This window comes from Hirsutella rhossiliensis (assembly GCF_020360975.1).
Source record: "Hirsutella rhossiliensis strain HR02 chromosome Unknown scaffold00004, whole genome shotgun sequence".
NCBI lineage: Eukaryota > Fungi > Ascomycota > Sordariomycetes > Hypocreales > Ophiocordycipitaceae > Hirsutella > Hirsutella rhossiliensis.
Window position 1 is genome coordinate 2,799,392 of NW_025408670.1, and position 18,369 is coordinate 2,817,760.

Consider the following 18,369-nt stretch of genomic DNA (forward strand, 5'->3'; position numbering starts at 1 on the left):
TGAAGGACCAAGCCGAATAGATTGGCGGCGACAAATCATGACTGAGTAAACCGAAGCAGGCGATGCTGGACGCGCTCGAGCCTGGAAGGCCGGTGGAAGGCCGGCAAAGAAACGGGCAGAGGCGGAATCGATCAGCTTGGCTGGGCGAGAGGTGGAGGAGGAGGAGGAGGAGGAGGAGAGGGCTGGCCGGTGCTCTGTGCCGGAGCGCGGGATAGTTCCGTGAGTGTGCTAACCCAAGTTCTTTGCGCCGTAATTAACCCACTGCAGCTGCTGAGCGGCACGGCGTGCGAAGGTACCTACCTAGGTACCTCCTTAGTTACCTGCCGACCGCACTGCAGTGCTTTTCGGTGGGGGTGAGGGGTTGGTTATGCCCTGTGCGGTGCCTGAACTTCTCCCTGCCTTACGTAAGAAGTGACCCGGCTCTGGTAACCTGCGACTTCTGACAACGGAAAACCTGCTGCACTGTGAGAGGTCTCCGACTGAAAAGAAAAAAAGACTCACAAACTGTATGCGTAGGTATGTATAATGATCGCACGAAAGAGTTTCATGGCAGGGTGCGCTGCACACGGGCGGCGCGGCGCGGAGCGGGACAGGCTAAGCTTCGGATAAGAAACTGCACCAGTTGTCAAGCTGCAAATACAGATACAGACAGTCAGATTACTAACAGGCACGTTACCGCATCTCGTCGTTTATGCCTGGACAGAGTATGTCGGTTCGTCGCCTCTCCCTTGGACAACGATTGCTCGAAGTGTTGGTAGGCATCATGCTCCTGGTCTCGTCGCAGAGCTGTGTCGGTGTCGACGAGCGCGATGAGGCCCGCGCACAGAAAAGAGCACCTTTGGCTCACTGTCCCGCCCCCGGGCCCCCGGGTTGACGCTTGCTTACATAATTGCGCGGAGGCCCTTGCCTCCTGATCCACACAGCAGTTGCTCTCGAATGCTGTCACCTGCAATCAAAAGTGTGTCGCCCAAATCCACGACGGACCGGTCCATCGTCTGTGTCGCTGCATCTCAAGCCTGGCTTTGGCTTCTTCATCACCCACGAGCTCACTGGCCCGTAGCTCCCGGCGCCCTCCTTGCAGCGACTCGGCGCCCCTCTGGCCTTGAACCGAGGCATCCCTCGTTTGTGTCCGGTGGACCAGCCAGGTCAGTCCGCCATTCTCCCTCTTGCAGCTTCAGCGAGCAGGAGAGCGCCTCTTTGCCCTGCCAACGGGCCCCAACGTGCCTTCGTCTATCCCGAAATACTAGCAGGCGCCGAAATACACCACGTTACTAATGACGTGTCCTGATGGGGTTTCTAACTTTTCGACCAGAAAAGCTGCCGTTGGAGCCTGACGGACACGAGCCCTTTTGCTACCGCTGCCTTCCCTCGACGTCGACCGTTTGCTCTGCACCAGAAATTGCAAGCCCTTTCACTTCGAGAACCGCGATCCCAGCCCATACAAACGTCGCTCCCAGCTTCGCCGCCCGTGCTATCCGGGGCCCGCGTTCCTCTTGTCCGATTGAACTTGCTCCTTGCATGTACGATGATAGATGGGTACGCTGTTCCTCATGGCTTCCTGCTTCGCTCGACACCTGCCCCTGCCTAGCCTCAGATCTCTTCCCTTTTCTTCGCTGCCATCCATTCCCCCTCATCCCCTCCCCAGCCTTGCTCTGCTGGGGCCGGTACAGTCATGGCCAAGCTACCCGCAGTTCTTGGATGGCCTAGGCTTCTTCTCCGCTTCCTTCTCCATCAGACCATGTCTAGGCTCCCCGGAATCACGGAGACTCATCTGCTGACAATATGGACTCGGCGGCATACCGCAGAGAACAGTCATATAATGTCACCTGATACCGTGTCGGCTCTATTTCCAGACCGGCCTATCCGGCCACTACCGAAGCGTCGACTTCGAGAACGCTTGTCGCCAGAGGTCGCCCATTCGATCAAATATCCTCCGTCCACCCACGATACCGTCCCCCTCTTTTACTACCCGCCGTATACCGTCAAGGAAGGTGGGGACTCCGTCGCCACCGAGTCCGCCGGTCCTCTTGAACACAATCGGCGATCGAACCTGGGAGCAACCTTTGGATCCTTGCGAAACGGCGTTGGTCCTGAAGTTGCGGAAGAGGAGGAAGCTATTGTGCGTAGCACACTCGTCGCTCGATCCCCTCCGGAAATTTTCAGCCGAGCAGCTCGCAATCCATCTCGGCCAGATCAACCTCGACCGGCAGACCCCCAGCCACCGCCCTCGGCAACCTCATCAGTCGATGGCTACGACTCTTTTGAAAACACCAACAACAAGAAGAAGCGAAAAATCCCATCCGCAGGTGACTCGGCCATCAACGCTGCGCACTCGCTCAACAGCGAAACCAGCTCCCTCGCCATCTCGGCTGGTGGACATTCTCCTACGAGCAATGCCCACGATGACAGATTGCACCACAGCACCTCTGGCTACGTGGCGTCGGGGCCCTATGTACCCATCAATCAGGGATTCTCTGGACCCGGAAGAGGGCGACTGGGTCGTGCAAGGAACGGCAGAAGTCCCCTGCAAGCTCTGCCAGACGGCAACAATGTATGGCCGGCGCGGTCATCGAAAGCTGGTGTGTCTCCCTGGACATCACGTAAGTCGGTGCTTTTTCTTTGCTCACTACACCTCTTTTCCTTTGGTCACTTCTCTGTCTCCCTAGCACCTTCGGGCTGATTGCGGTTGCTCTGCCCCGACTACATGCGGCTCGAGCTCCTGTGAAATTGGCTTCCCCGCGCATCGATAAACCGCTCCCGTGATCCAGTCATCTCTTTTCACCAGCTCGCCACCACCTCTCTGTTCCTCAACATCTTGCTTTTACTCAGCAGTCATTGTCAATGCCTATGGAAATATGCTGACATGAATATCCTTTGTCGCAGCACAAGAAGGCAGTGGCATCATCTCCAGTGCCATAGCCAACGCCGAAAAGCTGCCGTCTCAGGGACAGGAGAACATTAGTCTTCTGCAGCAACATTCTGCCATGGCGAAAACCACGCCGGCGTCAACACAGTTCACATTCACCTGTGACTCTCAGGTAGCTGGAACAGTGCAGTGGCCTGGTGAGTCAACCGCTCCGAATAGCTGATAACAGTGCTCACACTTTGAAAGGCCACCCAAACAAGCACTCTTTGGCACCCCAGGTGGCAGGGGCCGTATCCAAGGCACCCAATGGCGTCAACCACGAAGTGTCTTCCAAGGCGACCGGCGCCAAGGCCAGCCAATCGCGCAGGAAATCACGTCGTCGTTTGGAGCAGGAGTTGAACATTGCAGCGCGTCACCGCCGGCAGATTGCCGCCGAGAACTATTATCATCATCCCCCCAAGGGCGAAGATGTGTGGATCTGCGAATTCTGTGAATACGAGTCGATCTTTGGCGAGCCGCCTCGCGCTCTCATCCGAGACTACGAAATCAAAGATCGCCGACACCGCCAGGAAGAAGCCGACCGCAAGCGACTGCTCGAAAAGGCAAAGGCGAAGAGCCGCAAGGGCAAGAAGAACGGCAAGGCGGTCAACAAGGGCAGTCATGGAGGGCACCATATGTCTGACCAAGGCCCGGCAGACGTGGCTGGCGACCAGGACGCTCCGCCCATGCACCATGGGCATAGCCATTCGACGCAATCAGAGGAAGAGGAGTACGCGGGCGACTACGAAGAAAGATACGCCAGGCTGCCCTCTGAACGTCGGCCAGCTGGGGGAGTCGGCGGGGGTGAAGCTATTTGCACACATGCCAAGACATAGTCGGTCAGGCAGGGCTTATGGCACGTGGATGTCGTGCGGCGCTGGATTCCTCACTCTATCGAGTGCCCTCCTTCTTGATATTCCGCATGGTGATTGGCCTCGACCATTGCCAGCTTCTGGACATTTTGGGCACGAGGTTACCGTGTTGCACGTCATGATTTGGGAATACCGATGGGCCAGAGAGATGGCATGTCTGGAGCCGACCTTGGACGACGATGCACAAGCCGTGAGCAGTACCTGTTTGAGTTGGCATGTATGAGTGCTGGCGTTGAAGCCATCTCGGTGGGGAGGTGGCCCAAAGCGAGCGTGGGAACAGCTTTATGTCATGTCAGCGTTGTCAGTCAATTGCTCGCGCGCGGGTGGGCGAGGACAGCCTGAGCAGTTTATATGCGACTTTGCCCGACGATGCAGGCTATGAATCCACGTTGATGATATTGACGATTGTGTTGTGCGTGGGATGATGGCCTGGTAAGCAGAAGATGGAAGCGTAGTGTGAAAGCGAAGGCACCCGCGGCCCGGTCGGTTGCCGGCGGGAGCAACGCTGCGAGACTTGGGCCGTCTCAGGTGGCACAAGCGAGGGGTCGGTGGGCCGGGAAGGCTCGGGCGCGAGAGACGGAGCGGCCGTCGAGCCAGGCCCGGGGGGGCCCACATATGGAGGTGGAGGAGAAGCCGGAGTGTGGGCCCGACGGAGCACTCCGCGAGACGACAGATGCAAGTGACGTAGGTATTCGATACTTGCTTGTGCAAAGGGCGCTACGGTACTTGGTACTCGTCGCGTCGACCGGTTGGTTGCTGCTTTTTCTTCTTTTTATATTGCTTCATGTAACTTGGTATTTGCCCAACCAGTCGTCTTGATTGCCGTAAAGGGCAAGGTGGGAGTTGGGAGTTCTGTGGAAACAGTGGGCGATGGCCGGGCGCCCCCCCTGTTGCGCATGTTCAGCGCGCATGTCCAGCGCATGTCCAGCGCATGTTCAGCGCATATCCAGCGCATTGGGTCTGCGCCACTGGTCACAGTGGGGGGGGCCGGGTCGGAGCCCAGGACTTAGCCTCCCCTAGGGAGTTCCGTGCGGTAGTTAACTAACTAGTCTATGTACCGTCGTCATCGAGGTCATTCATGTTGCTGCTTGGTTTTATTATTAGTCGGTCGGGTCACCAGTCACCACAAAACAGCCGCCTGCCCTGGGCCTGCAACCCTCGTCCGGCCTCGACTACTATTTTAGTCCCCCTCCTCCCAGCGCATCTCTTAGCCTCCCTTTGCCTTTTCTTCATCTCCATACATACGCAACTCCATGCACAGCCGCTGAAGAGGATGTTTGGCTCCCGCAGGCACGCGCCTCCGGTCCAGGTATGTACTGCTTAGGGCGGCACGACAAACTTTGGCGTCACTCGCGGGGCGCCGGCTTTTGACGCAGCTGCTGCCGCCATCCGGTGACAAAGGACACCGTTGAATTCATACTCGGGGACCCTTGCTGACCACATGCCGCGACGACAGCCTCTGACTAGGGAGACGGCCAACCCCAATGCTGCCACGGCGGCTGCATCGGCCTTTGGGCGTCGCGGCTCCAACGCGTCGCTCTCGTCGGCGGCCGCCGCTGCGGCTCTCAGGGCGCGCCCGGTGACACCGACAAACGTGGCCGAGGTCCAGACCAAGCGCACTCATCGGAGGAGCCCCTCGTTGTCGTCGCAAGCCAGCCGCGACAGAGACCTGCAGAGAACACCCAGCGTCAGCTCCATGGCTGAGCGAACCTTTCGCTCGCCATCGCCCGGTCCAAGTCCCGCGCCCAGAGACGCCAACGTTCCCCCTGTTCCGAGCCTCCCCATCGACGTCCATCACCTGGCTGCTGACCACAAGACGAACGGGGGCCAGCGCAAGCCCGCTGCGCTACAGACGCAGCCCTTCCGCACCGCCAGTGAGAAGATGAAGCATGGCCAGCACGGCTCCTGGTTCGGCGGCGCGACCGCGGGCGATCCCGCTAACGTCAGGAGGTCCGACTCTGTTTCGCAGTCAGCCGCTGCCGTACAAGAACCGCGACCCGGAAGTGTCAGCCCCTCCATCAACTTCTCCTATCCTCGCGCCAGGGTGCCGTCCCCTGCTGCATCCATCGACGATCAGACTCCCGTTTACGATGCCAATTCAAGAAGGATGGTTCCTCGAAGCGAGCTTTTGGCGCGTTCGCAAAGCATGCATGAGCCTACTGAGAAGCCGAAGAAGAAGAAGCAAGACATTGCAAGAACAGGCTCTCATCTCTCCCGAGGTACAGTCGGCAGGACAAGGGCGCCTTCGCTCGAACATCCCCAACCTCTGCCTGTTGGGCAGAAGCCGTCCGTCGCTTCAGAGCCGCAGGCCACCATCGCGTCCGAGCAGTCGCGCGAACCCACCACGCAGAAGAAGAAGAAGAAGAAGAAGAAGCAACCTGGAAGCCCAAAGCCTGTAGTTATCGGCGAACAAGCGACGAGCCGAGACACGGGGAGTTCGGCCGACAACACGCAGCCTTCGCTCTCCAAAAAGCCATCCGTTGTGAACGAAGAGCCAGAGCTTGAAGCGCGGGCACCACCAGAGACCCAGCAGCCCGCACCACAGCCGCTGACCACCACCGTCCCGACTGACCAAGGGCCCCAGGGTATCGCCGCCGCCGGACAAGCGCGGGGCCCGGAGGCGATACGGCCAGGCAGCGGCGCTCGCTTTGCTCGCGAACCATCTGAAAGCCCAGCGCGGTCGGCGCGTTTTGCCCCGGCCCCAGATCAGCTTCTCGTCAGACATGAGCCTCCTCCCAGGTCCGTGTCGCCCAAAAAGTCTGCCATGAAACTTTCGAGCCAAAGAGACGCGTCGCCCTCCGACGACGACTCCGAAACGTCAGAGCGCCGTCAGAGCCCCCATGGTCAAGACGATGCCGCCATGGCTAGGAAAAAGAGCGCCAGAGTCAGCTGGGACGACAAGAACACCGTGGTTGTTGGTGAATCTGTTCAGCCTCATGACACGGAATCGCCCTTTGTTCCAAGCCCGCAGGCCAAGAAGCCGTGGCACAGCATCGTCACAAAGTATGCCAAGAAGGAGTCGGTCAATTTGAGCGAGGACGAGACCATGAGCCCTCGACCTGCGCTGCCTCTCTTTGGCAGCGTGCGCGAGAAGAAACCCAGGGACTACGAAGAGCGGCCTCTGGTGCGGCCATCCGAACGCACATGGTCCCCGTCGGCAGCTGGGCCATCGGAGACCAGTCTGGGAACAGAGCTTGGCCAGTCGTCGGATGCCGCGGTCGGAGCGGCGCTCGCCCAGGACCAGGCCTCTAGAAACGCAGCTAACATCTCCAAGTATAGAGAGCCTCTTCCAGCCTCCATGCCACCTGGAGAGAGCAGCGCAAAGGAAAGCACTTTCGTAGAGAGCTCTTCTGATGATGACCTGGACACAGACGTGACTACGGAGCCGGACGATGTCATGGAGCCCACACCATCCAAAACAGCGGCGCCACAAACGCCTGAACCCGAGACTCGTACCGACGAGGAGCCCGGCGCGATTCTTGATGTTGGCGAACCCGTTCCGACCATCTCGATTTCTCTACCCAGCCCGGGTCTAGAGAAGCCCAAGAGAAGCGATTATCGAAGTGGGCAGCCCGAAGTCCCGGGTCGATTCCCCGAGGATGATGATTCTTCCGATGGTAACCGAAGCCCGGATATCGACACGCCTGCCGAGGCCACCTCCCAGGATACGGTGACCTCAACCCCATCACGATCTGTGGAGACTCCGAGCGTGGTCAGCAATGCTGCGATGGAGGATATAGAAGAGGAAGAGGAAGAGTCGGATCGATATAGCATCTACAGTGACGCTTACGAGGATCTAGATGAGGTGGACGGCGATGGATTCCTCTCCCTTGACGCCGTTGTTGAGAGCTCTGCCGACGGGAAGACGCCCACGGAAAGTCGAGAGCAAGTGGCGACAGGTCTCCTGGGTGATGCCCAGAAGCGTACGGGATCGCCCGTCCCGTCAAGCCAGGGCAGGGCGTCTCCTAAGCCAGCCAACGATTGGGAAAACGCCAAAGCGTACTGGAAGAGCTTATCCGCAGACCAACGCCGACTACTCGAGGTCGAGGCCCTGTCCGATGATAGCGACGACGAAGAAGACGACATGCCACGGCGTGTAAAAGAAGACGGCAAGCGACAGACTGCAACGGGCCATTCACAGGAGACGTCGCAGCCTCCTCGGGGGCTCAATGAAAGAAACTATCAAATCATGCCTGGAACAAAATGGACAAACGATGCTTCCAGCGATAGGCGAACCTCTGCGCCCGCGGGACAGTCTGGTACCGCTAGCAAAGCAGTGCCAAAGATTCGACATTCCATGCGCAGCGAACAGCCTGGATCGGCTCGAACGGTCAATGAGCAGCCAGGTGGCATGAGGAAGTCGATGCGAGGGAGTGCTCCAGCGCCCGCGGCCGCATTGGCCGGAGATGTGAAGGGGCCTCAACGCCCTGAGATGGACACGAACGCCGCGGCATCAGCGGCGGGCGCGGGGATGCGGAAATCTCTCAGGGACAGGAGAGGTGACAGTGATGCCGGGGGCTCTCGGCCATCACTGTCGCAGACTGATAGGCCAGCCTCCTACCACCCGCCCGAGACGATAAAGTCTCACAAGGCTCGTAAGCGCAACCTCTCTGTAGAGGACCTCGGCTCACGAGGAAACATGAAGCCGAGCTTGGGACGACGAGGGTCAGATGACAGCGTAAGCAGCTTCACACGCTCGCGAGCTTCTCCTGGCGCGGCACTCGGCTTCCGAAGGTCCATGAGATCAAGCCTTCAAGAGCCTTCACCTCCTGGGGCCACCAAGGCCAGTGGACGGTTCAGCTTGCGGTCCATGTCACCACCGGCGTTCCGTCGTAACTCCATCTCGTCGCTGCCAGGCACTCCGACGACGATGAGCGGAGGCGGGGGCCGGATGCGCCACTCCTTGCGAAGCGAGGCTACGTCGACGAGCCCCAAAACGCGATTGTCCCCATTCAAGCGGTCCCCCGGTGGGAAGAAGGGCGGCAAAGGAAAGGGCGGCAGCCGGTTCGCCGACTCGAGTGACGAGGACGAAGGCGGTCCGTCCTTTTTCAGCAGCCGCTTCGTCGATTCAAGCGACGACGAGGATATCCCTAGGCCACAGCCGAGGGGCAAGGGCTTGGCGAAATCGATGCGCGGCGCCAACAGGTCGGCCAGCGTGACAGCGCCTGGGACCGCGGGCGTGACGCATGATTCACAGCGCTTGGCCTCGTCAGCTGTGCTGGATCGCAACGGTGACGCTGCCCAGCCCAAACGGGCCACCCTGGGCGTCGAGCAGGCATCGAGTCTGCATCGCAGTGGCTCTGGCCGGGGCACGCTGACGCCGCTCCCCGCGGCTCCTCAGGGAGAGGCGGCGGCGCGGCCAAGACCCCGCCGCGGAAGCATAATGTCGATCCTTCGCCGCAAGAAGGACCCGCCCAAGATTTCACGCGATGTCGGCGAGAGCGCCGCGCGCCGAGACACCAGGCTTGAACGCTCGCCCGACACGCTCTCCGTGGTTCGCTCCAACAGCCACCACAAGCGAGGGCCTAGTTGGCCCTTGCCCGATGGGGAGGGAGGTGAAGGCGCCGCCGACGACGAGCAACGGCAGGGCCTCGCGGCGGATAAGACGCGGCCCTCGACGGCCGGCGGGCCCGTGGGCAACTCCAGGACCAAGGCCATGGCCTTTCACCGGCGCAACACGTCGCTGGGAACGTCGGCTCTCGGCGCCCTCGGCGCCGACCTCGGCGGCGATGACGGCGGCGCCGACAGCGAGCAAACCGGCGCCGACGTGCCGCTGCAACAACAGAAGAAGAAGAAGTTTGGCGCGCTGCGCAAGATGTTTGGCATCCACAACTAGAGGTGTGCCGCGGGCCATGCTGGCGCTTGCTTCCGCGGGCCGCATCGTCACCCCCTTGTGCGGCGGCGGCGGCGGCGGCGGCGGCGGCGGCGCGTGTCTTGGGGGGGGGAGGAGGCTGAGAGACGGGTGACGTACGAAGCGGTGGCTGCGAGATGGAAAGGGGTGAGAGGGGAAGGGGGTTGCTGCTGTGCGTGTGGAAGATGAACGCTTTGCAAACGACAACAGCCTGGACCAAGATATACTCGTCTCTTCTTTTCTCCTCTTCTCATAATTCTGCAGCGGGCGACGTGCTCAGAACACGAGCCTGCCCCAATCCCAAGAGTTCTCCCTTTCCACCGCTCCCTCACCAACCGACCAGCCCCCCCTTCCCCCCTATCTCTCTTTCTTTGACTCCTTCCATACTTCTTCATCACCGTCCGTTACTCAGGGGCACGAAAAGCCGGGCCCGCAGGAGTCGGGACCAAGGCTGGCCCGCCGAGCAACGCGAGCAAGAACCACACGGGGAGACAAGACGAGTGAAGCAAAAATATATCCTCCGGCGATTTTCCGTTTTTATGAACATGCAGGGAAGAGCAACCACGCGCAAGAAAAAGGGGGAGGGGACAAAGTACGCGTGTGTCCCTTTGCTATATGCACGGCGTTAAGAGGGTTCTATATATATGCACTACAGCCACCCGGTGCTGCTCTGCGTGCTTTTGCTCTTCCATGCAGCCGGCCGCCCAGTCCCGGACGCCCTCATGATCGTTGCAACTTGAAAATGGTACCGAGTACTTGAAGACGAGAGAAGCTCGGCGCTCATGCGAGCACAACATCAAGCCAGACCCAAGCAAGGCCTTGATTCGTGGCAACGTGGCCCTGGAAATTAAAACACAAGTTTTTCCCATTCGAACCCCATGCCCAATTCCATCACGATTCTGTACAGTACGCTCCATGCTCCGTCCAATGACTGACTACCTGGGCTACTGACCTCGAGCCTCCGACTCGCCCTCGAGGAGAGAGAAGAGGGAAGGGCGACAAAAACAAAAAGCGCAGATACCCTGCGAATGCAGGGCCGACGTGTCATCGCTTGTCAATTAAGCCTTTACTTTTTTTCTAACACCGCCAATGCTCCGGCCGCTGGTGAGATGGTATAGTACAAATAAGAACAACAGCAAGGGAAATAAATGACCAAGGCGACTTTGCGCCCGAGGATAAGCGGCTAAGTTTTGTGTCATGATCTGATGCATAGGGGTCATGACCAGGCCACGCGAGGCGCAGACATGTCGTCTAGCTCTTGGGCCGTGGCCTATCACCGGTCCTCGCCTTCTCGCGTTCCAGCAACAGCGTCAGCTGGCTTCTTGTCCGACCCATCGGCACGCTAGCAGATGAGCCCGGTTGCGTGGGGGTCAGGCGGGATTCAAGCAGTGAAGACGCCAAGGGCGGGGTGGGGAACAGGGGTTCGTTGAGTGACGACCCGAGGACGCTGGAAACAGGCAGTGAGCCTGCCTGGTCGATTATGGTTCCTTGGGCGGCCACGTTTGTCATGGAGGCGGTTGCGCCAGTAAAGAGACCCTGCGTGGAGCCCCGGGCTTCCGAGTAGCGGCCGTATCCGTTGTGAGACTGAGAGCGTTCCATGGCTGGAGGTGGCTCGACAGCGGAGGAGCCAGCCAGTCCGGTCGTTTCAGAAAAGGCACGGGGTGGCTTGGGATGGAGACCGTCGCCGAGGTAAGACTGCACCCGAGGCAGCGAAGCCTTTTCTCGCCCCATCGCCCCCAGAACTGCCAGCGAGCTTGACTGTAGACTCTGTCTGCTGGCGATTCCGCCCCTCTCGGACATGGCCCTCGGAGGTAAGGCGGGACGCTTGCCGAGCGCCTTGGCGCTGGGGCCTGGCAGGCGAGCGCTGCTCTCCTTGGCATCTTCTGAATCATGGCCAGTGAGATTCGACGATCGTTCGGGCATGGGAGATACGGGGCGCGGCGGTCCCGCCGCTCGAGAGCCCGTCGAGAAGTTAGCGTCCCGTGATGCCATTGTCGTTTGTATCGGCGACTGCGGACTTGTTTTTCTGGGGAGCAAGGGCCGTCTCCTGGCAGCAGCCGACGCCACCACGAACTTCTTGCCTGCTGTTGTTGGCTTCTTCTTGGATGGTTTCAACGGCATTTCCAAGCCCGTAGTCGCGGTGCTGCCAGACGAAGGGAAATCGACGTCTTTGTCGGCTTCGTCTGCAGATTCGGGGGGGGAGGCGAACCGAGCTGTCGGCCGGGGACCCGACGAGGATGGACCCCTAGACTTTTTCAGGATCGGGTGTGGAGCCACAGGTTTCGAAGTAGTCGAGCATGACAGGCTCTCGGCTGAAGCGTCACTCGGTTTCGTGGTCGGCGGCGATGAGATGCGATTCTGTTGTGCGATTCGCTCCTGGCTCAGGTGGGCCAGTACGAGCTGTCTGGTCACCAGAGGAGCCTGGTTTTGGGGAGTCAGATGTTGATGACCGACCCTGTGACCCTCCATGGCTAGCCACTTACATTCGGACCCTCCCATCGATTTGGGGGACCCTGCAGCGGCGCGATAGTCGGGCCAACGGAAATGTCCTCATAGATGCGGGCCAGCGCTCGACCGCTGAGAAAGCGACGATCGCTGCCCCATACATGCCACCAAAAGTTCTCGAGGCGGCGCGCTGTGGGATCTTCGAGCCTCTTGTTGGTGGTTGTGTATACTGAGAGCGAGAAACGGAGTGGGAGGGCACCAGGTCAGCTCACATGGTTGATGAGATGAGCAGAGAGTAAGAAGCGACGTACCATGCCAATACTCCCAGACCTTGTCGGCTGGAACTGTGGAGTAGCTGGCGACCTCGTCGTAAATGTTTGTGGTGTTGATGACAATGCCCTTGGGCAATATCATTGGCACGCTCGACTCCATTGGCAGGGAGAAGCAGCTGCCCGGGATCCCTTGGTCGGCCGAAAATGGTTGAACAGGGTTTGCTTGGAAAGGCGAGGATGCACAGCCCCAGCCCCAGCGCAAGCCAATGCTTTGGCCTGCGAAAGATTATACGCTGCGGGACGGATGAAGCATGGTGGCAGGATTTGACCAGGCGGCGAGGGGCGGAAAAGAGACTGTTGTGCCGTCAAGGCACGGGTCCAGGCAGGCAGAGGCGGTGGGCATTCGAATCAGGGTCGCGCGACAGCAAACGTGGAGCGGCCACAGAAGCAAGTAGAGGGTGACTGGGTGGTATAACGACGTCGGGGACGGGCAGGGTCGACAACGGGGCCGAGCGCTTATACACGCAGCTCTCTTGGCCGGGGGTGATGCTGTGTAAGTGCGACAGCGTCTATCATAAAAAAAGGAGGCGTGGAGCCTATGGGCGAGTGGACGTGCGTGCGTTTGCGTTGTTAGTTGGTCACGCGGGCGACCGACTGACGCACGGAGCACACAGAGGAGCGGCGAAGCGCTCGTCGCACTCGGTGGCGAGGAGGGGAAGCCGGCGAGAGAAAAGTCGACGGCGACGGGGGTTGGAGAGGAGGAGGACGGGCTTTCGTTGCGTGTCGTGGCGTGCTTGCCCTGGACTTGAGCGGGACCCTGCTGACTGGCCAAAATCAAAGGAATAAAACACGCCACCGAAAGGGCGACGAAAGGGGCCAGCTTCGAATGGCTGAGGACGAAGCAAATGGCGGCGACGGCAGCACAAGCCGAATGAATGAATCACTTCACCTGGGACCGGTTCGGGTCGGGCAAGGGCGCCGACGGAAACGGCACAGGGGGCTAGGCTGGTTGGTCCATGTACACATGTGGCATGTGCGGGCGCGCCGGCGGTGTCGCAGCCAGTATGTGGATGGATGTACAGTAGACAGGTGCGCGAGCAGAGCCGCAGCGTCCGGGGCGGGCCGAGTCGAGACGAGTAGACGCGAGGAGGGCGGCGACGGCAAGGCGGTGGAGAGGCGAGGAAGCGTCGCGGACAGGCAAAAGGCCGGAGAGGAGCGAGAAGAGGCGGGTGTGGAGAGGGAGACGACGAGAAGAAGAAGAAGCAGCAGCCGTCAGGGCCAAAGGAGGCGACAGAAGACAGACGACGTGGACGAGGAGAGAAAGAGAGGAGGAGGATGAGAAGAAGAGGGGGGGGGGGTCAAGAAAAAAAAGACGGCCGAGGTCGGTGAGTCTTTTGCAACGCAAAGGTTTGGCCAGCGGGTCCCGCAACTGGGCAAGCCCGCCGTCTTCTGGTACCTCCCTCACCTCCTGCTGCGATGCTTTTTGCCCCGGAGCAGCGGGAGGAGTTCCGTGCCCATGTTTTGGCCAAGGCAGGTAGGTAGGTGCCTTTTACTACGGTAGGTAGTCGTGCCTGCCTGCCTGCCTGCCCGCCTGCCTCATCCATCGCCTGGACAAGCCACTCTCACTATTAATTAATACGGAGTACCAGATGCAGCCATCAGCCATGACGCGAGGTTAGCCGGTACATTGCCTCACGCTCTCTTTTGGCTGCGGCCCAGGTCAATTATGTACTCGCGGAGCTGTACCTACCTAGGTAGGTACCTTAGCTGTGCAGAATTCTAGGTACAGTAGTTACAGTACAGTAATTACAGTACAGTAGGTAATTTAGTACAGTACGCCACATTGGATGGCCGCAGAGGTGCGCATGACGGCGAGGAGAGAGAAGTCAGGTACCGCCATATAGTATAGGCCAGCGTCAGCACCAAAGGGGGCTGCTTCATCTCGGTCCCTGATTATGATGAATCAGGGAGCCACGCCACGCTGCCTTTGCACCGTCACATGCGCTCGCCGCCCGGGCCTCTATGCGCTTCAAGGACCCAACCACTCGACAGGCTGTTTCCGCCGCGGCGGTCCGGCCAAGCAAAAGACGCCGCTTGCTCGGCCCTGGCTTGCGACCCCCCCCCCGTCTCCCCCCATGATCTATCTCACTCACACATGTGACCTGTCACTTGGCCGACGAAATACAGAAGGAAGGAAAGCAAAGGGCAAAGGGAGGCAGATGCGTCCATCTTCGCCACCTTCCCCCCCCCCCTTCGTATTCGGCGGACGGGCCGGGCCGGGAGGACCCAGAAGGGAAGTGGCGAGCAAGGAAAAGGAGAGTAAAGGAGTCTCTATCCGCGGGCCACGTCCTGTATGCGCCACACCTGCCTTCGTCGCTGATGATCGTCGATGAATGCCGATGAATGCCCCTCGCTTCATCCGTCAAGGGGATTCATCTCCAAATGCTTCCCCGCTGTGTTGCACCCGTGCGTGCAGACTTTATCGAGCCCGCAGAAACGTGTGTGGTGTGTGTGTGTGTGTGCGTGTGTGTGTGTGTGTGTGTGTGTATCGTCGGGATACACACACACACACACGCACACACACACACAATACGTACTGTACATAATTACAGTACAGTACATACACGCCTGCACTCACAAACAACACCATCCAACAAGTATCGTCTCGGCAACAAGGCACCCACACACTCGGTCGTCCAAAGTCGACCCACCTCGCAGCTGCCGAGGTGGGTTGGCCTAGAGGCAGGGGGCCTTGCATCCCTCCAACCCTCCTCCGCCTCCTCCGCCTCCTCCGCCGCCGCTGCCGCCGCCTCTCCCGCCCCCATCAATGCCTTGCACGTTCTAGAACCAGAAACCTGGATACCACCACCCGGCATCAGAGCATATATACAGATGTACCTGCCTAGGGCTGATCTAGAACACTCCCCAAAAGTCCTCCCTCTCGTCCGCTTCGCGAGCTGCATGTGCTGCCTGCCGGTGCCTCGTCCCCGACAACCCTTCCCGCCACGCGGCCCGCCTGTGCGCCGGCCACGCTTATCTGGGCCCCGGGCTGACAATGGTGGCCCAAAGCCTGGCTACTGCACCCGTCGTCGACGAGTTGGGCATCAAGCAGCGGGTGCTGCCCACCGACAATCGGACATGCTTTCCTGCTTTGCCTCGTGAGGACGAGCATGGAGGATGTGGAAGCGTGGCTCGTCTCACCCTCGTCGGGTTCATGCTGTGCACACTTTGCTCGAAAACAAGCCCTCCCCCGTCGCACACAGGTGGCGAGCACGGCGTATGCGGGTGCAAAGGCCGTGGTGCATGCGACAAGCCGAGTCCGGGGTACAGACGCTGAGACTCCAGAGCCTGGGGGAATGTCTGTGCCTGGCCGTCGTCTCCGATCCTCTGTGTCGTGCCCGAGGCCGCGCGATACGAGCTCGTGTGCAGATGAAAGCCGCCACCGCCGAGGAGCTCACGACTCAAAAAGTACGAAGCGTGTAACTGCCTCGTAGGACGACGAAGCCACGAAAGCAAGCCATCGCCCACGCGCTGGGCAGCGGGAATCGGACCTGGTCTTGAATGCGGCAGAAGAACAAGGTGTCCGTCTCATCTGGAACGAAAAGATAATACATGCATGCCACAATGTACCTCTCCGTGGCCGCCGCCTCGCAAAGTCCGGGCCGCCCGCCGAAACCGGGGTTCATTCTCCCGCCCCACGACTCCACCAGTCCCATCCCGTCGGTTCTGCCCATGGCTTGATTCCTACTCCGTAGACGGGGAGTCATCGAGGATGGTGGTCATGGTCAACTTCATCGTGGTGGCAAAACTGCTTCCTGCATCATTTTTGACATGTGACGACACTTGCAAAGAGGCGCCCTGGCAATGTCTCTCCTCCAGAAAGCTTCATTATCATTAAGGCTACAACGGTGGGACCAGCCAAACAGCTGCTTCCCCAAGTCTATCGCGCATGAGCCCATTTCACCGGCAGCAGCCCTTGCCATGCCGGCATAGTATGGCAGCCATCCAGCACACCGACTTTTTCATCTTCTTGTTTTCCATTCTCCAAAAAACACACAAAAAGGAAAAGCCGCCGCGCCGCTCACGTCACCGTGTAGCCGCCGTCGACGCGCACATCGGCTCCCGTGACGTACTGGCTGGCGTTGGACAGCAAAAAGGTGACGGGCCCCATGAGGTCCTGCGGCTGGCCCATCTTGCCCTGGGGAATGAGCGACGTCCACTTCTGCTTGAGGTCGGGGTTCTCGTCGAGAATCTTTTGCGTCAGCGCCGTGAGCATGTAGCCGGGCGAGATGCAGTTGACGCGGATGCCGGCATGCGCCCACTCGACGGCGAGCGAGGCGGCCAGGTGGCGGACGCCAGCCTTGGCGGCGTTGTAGGGACTGTCGTCACGGTTAGCTCCGCTGGCCTTCTTCTCTCTTTTCCCCCTCACGAGGGACACGATTCCGGGAAAAGCAAGGCATACGCTTGGGGCTGGGGCACGTTGACAATGGACCCCGACATGCTGCCAATCATGACCATGCTGCCGGGACACTTGCGCTCCATGAGATGGCGGGCGACCGAGGTTGCAAAGAGGTAGGTTCCGTCGACGTTGACGGCCCACAGCTTGCGCATGCGGTCAATGGGGTAGTTGATGGCCTCGAAGTTCTTGGTGAAGCCGGCCGAGGTGACGAGATTGTCAATCTTGCCGTGCTCGGCAATGACCTCTGCGATGCAGGCGTCGACCGACGCGGGATCCGACACGTCGGCGTAGTGGGCCGTGACCTTGGGCACGCTGCGGGCGAGCGCCGCTTCAGCTGGCCATTCCACTCGGCGCAGAGGGGTATTCAGCTTACCGCTCGGCGTTGGGGTTCTCCTTGGTGAACGCCTCCATCAGCAGCTTGGTCTGCTTCTCGGCCTCGTCCTCTGCGGGCGCATGAGCGTTAGCCGAGCCGCGACTTGCGCCGGCAATGGTAGAGACAAAAGGAAAGGAAAACCCGCACTGTTCATGTCGACGAGAGCCAGATCGGCGCCCGAGTAGACCATGCCCTGCGCAATGACGAGCCCCAGGCCGCGCGCGCCGCCCGTGACGAGGCCGACGTTGCCGTCGAGGGAGAAGCTGGCGAGGGTGGGCTTGACGTACTGGCCCGGCAGGCCGCGGACGGGCTTCGAGGGGGGCAGCTCGTGCTCCTCGGGGTACTCAATCTCCACGTCGGAGTCGGTTCGCGCGTAGTGGCCGGGCTTGTTGCGTCGGGGGGGTCCGTCGTGCAGGCCTTTGCGCGCCGCGGCCACGGCCAGCAAAGGGCGGGCGCGCGAGGCGACGACGGGGCGCCGGCCGACGAGGGGGGCCAACAGGCGGCTGCTTTGTCTGGCGGCCATTGCGACAAAGGTGGGTGTGTTGGAAGCTATCGTGGTCTTGATGTGTCAAGGTGGACCGGTGGGAGGAAGGGCGATGACGAGTTGGTTTGGAACCGGAGAGCAGAGGCGGGAGGGGAAGAGAGGGAAAAAAAGAAAAGACGGGCAGCCGAGGTATGGAGGAGAAGGGAGAGGAGACGACGAAGAGGAGAAGAGGGGGGAGGGAGGAAATATGGAGAGCTCGCCGGGTGGCGAATGGAGCCGACAATGTTGGATCAGGTTGAGCGAGGATCGTCGAGGAGCTCCGGCCCAATGACGCTCTCCACGGCAGGGTCCTTTGGCAAGGACGCGGGCAAGGCGAAAAGAATCGAGCTGGGGCGGTCGGGATGGTTGATGATGTATCCAAGTTCTACAGTGCAGTAGCGCTCTTGTCCCCGTCCTCTCGTGGATTGGCAGCAGGTTGGCGACACGCCCCGAGCTCTTCGGCGCCGCACCCCCTCAGGCGGCCCCTGTAGCACGCACCCCCTCCTCCCCTGCCGGCCTTCGCCTCGGCCCTCCCCCCCCTGAGCGGGGGCCCTCCGGCGAGGGCGGGGGAGCCGTCGAGCACTAAAAAAAGATGCAACGGGACGGGGAAGCCGTCCCGTACTACCTCGAGGCTCCAGCGGATGCGGTGGGGGATGGATACCAGGCCTC

At 60.2% G+C, this 18,369-nt stretch overlaps 4 protein-coding genes across 4 annotated transcripts; 2 read left to right on the forward strand and 2 right to left on the reverse strand.

Moving 5' to 3' along the window:
- Positions 1–1,819: 1,819 nt before the first annotated feature.
- HRG_04522 (uncharacterized protein) lies at positions 1,820–3,741 on the forward strand (the record flags this gene model as incomplete). Its single annotated transcript, XM_044862993.1, has 4 exons — positions 1,820–2,579; positions 2,884–3,063; positions 3,113–3,355; positions 3,419–3,741. 4 exons carry the CDS (start codon positions 1,820–1,822, stop codon positions 3,739–3,741), a joined length of 1,506 nt encoding a protein of 501 aa, XP_044721607.1.
- A 1,309-nt stretch (positions 3,742–5,050) lies between these two features.
- HRG_04523 (uncharacterized protein) lies at positions 5,051–9,613 on the forward strand (the record flags this gene model as incomplete). The annotated part of the gene is made up of 7 exons (XM_044862994.1): positions 5,051–5,086; positions 5,234–5,958; positions 6,016–7,150; positions 7,226–7,700; positions 7,752–8,227; positions 8,318–8,932; positions 8,975–9,613. 7 exons carry the CDS (start codon positions 5,051–5,053, stop codon positions 9,611–9,613), a joined length of 4,101 nt encoding a protein of 1,366 aa, XP_044721608.1.
- A 1,266-nt stretch (positions 9,614–10,879) lies between these two features.
- HRG_04524 (uncharacterized protein) lies at positions 10,880–12,505 on the reverse strand (the record flags this gene model as incomplete). Its single annotated transcript, XM_044862995.1, has 3 exons — positions 10,880–12,049; positions 12,112–12,302; positions 12,385–12,505. 3 exons carry the CDS (start codon positions 12,503–12,505, stop codon positions 10,880–10,882), a joined length of 1,482 nt encoding a protein of 493 aa, XP_044721609.1.
- Positions 12,506–16,426: 3,921 nt separating this feature from the next.
- On the reverse strand, positions 16,427–17,700 carry HRG_04525 (enoyl-(Acyl carrier protein) reductase domain-containing protein; the record flags this gene model as incomplete). Its single annotated transcript, XM_044862996.1, has 4 exons — positions 16,427–16,724; positions 16,808–17,116; positions 17,178–17,247; positions 17,325–17,700. 4 exons carry the CDS (start codon positions 17,698–17,700, stop codon positions 16,427–16,429), a joined length of 1,053 nt encoding a protein of 350 aa, XP_044721610.1.
- Positions 17,701–18,369: the final 669 nt, after the last annotated feature.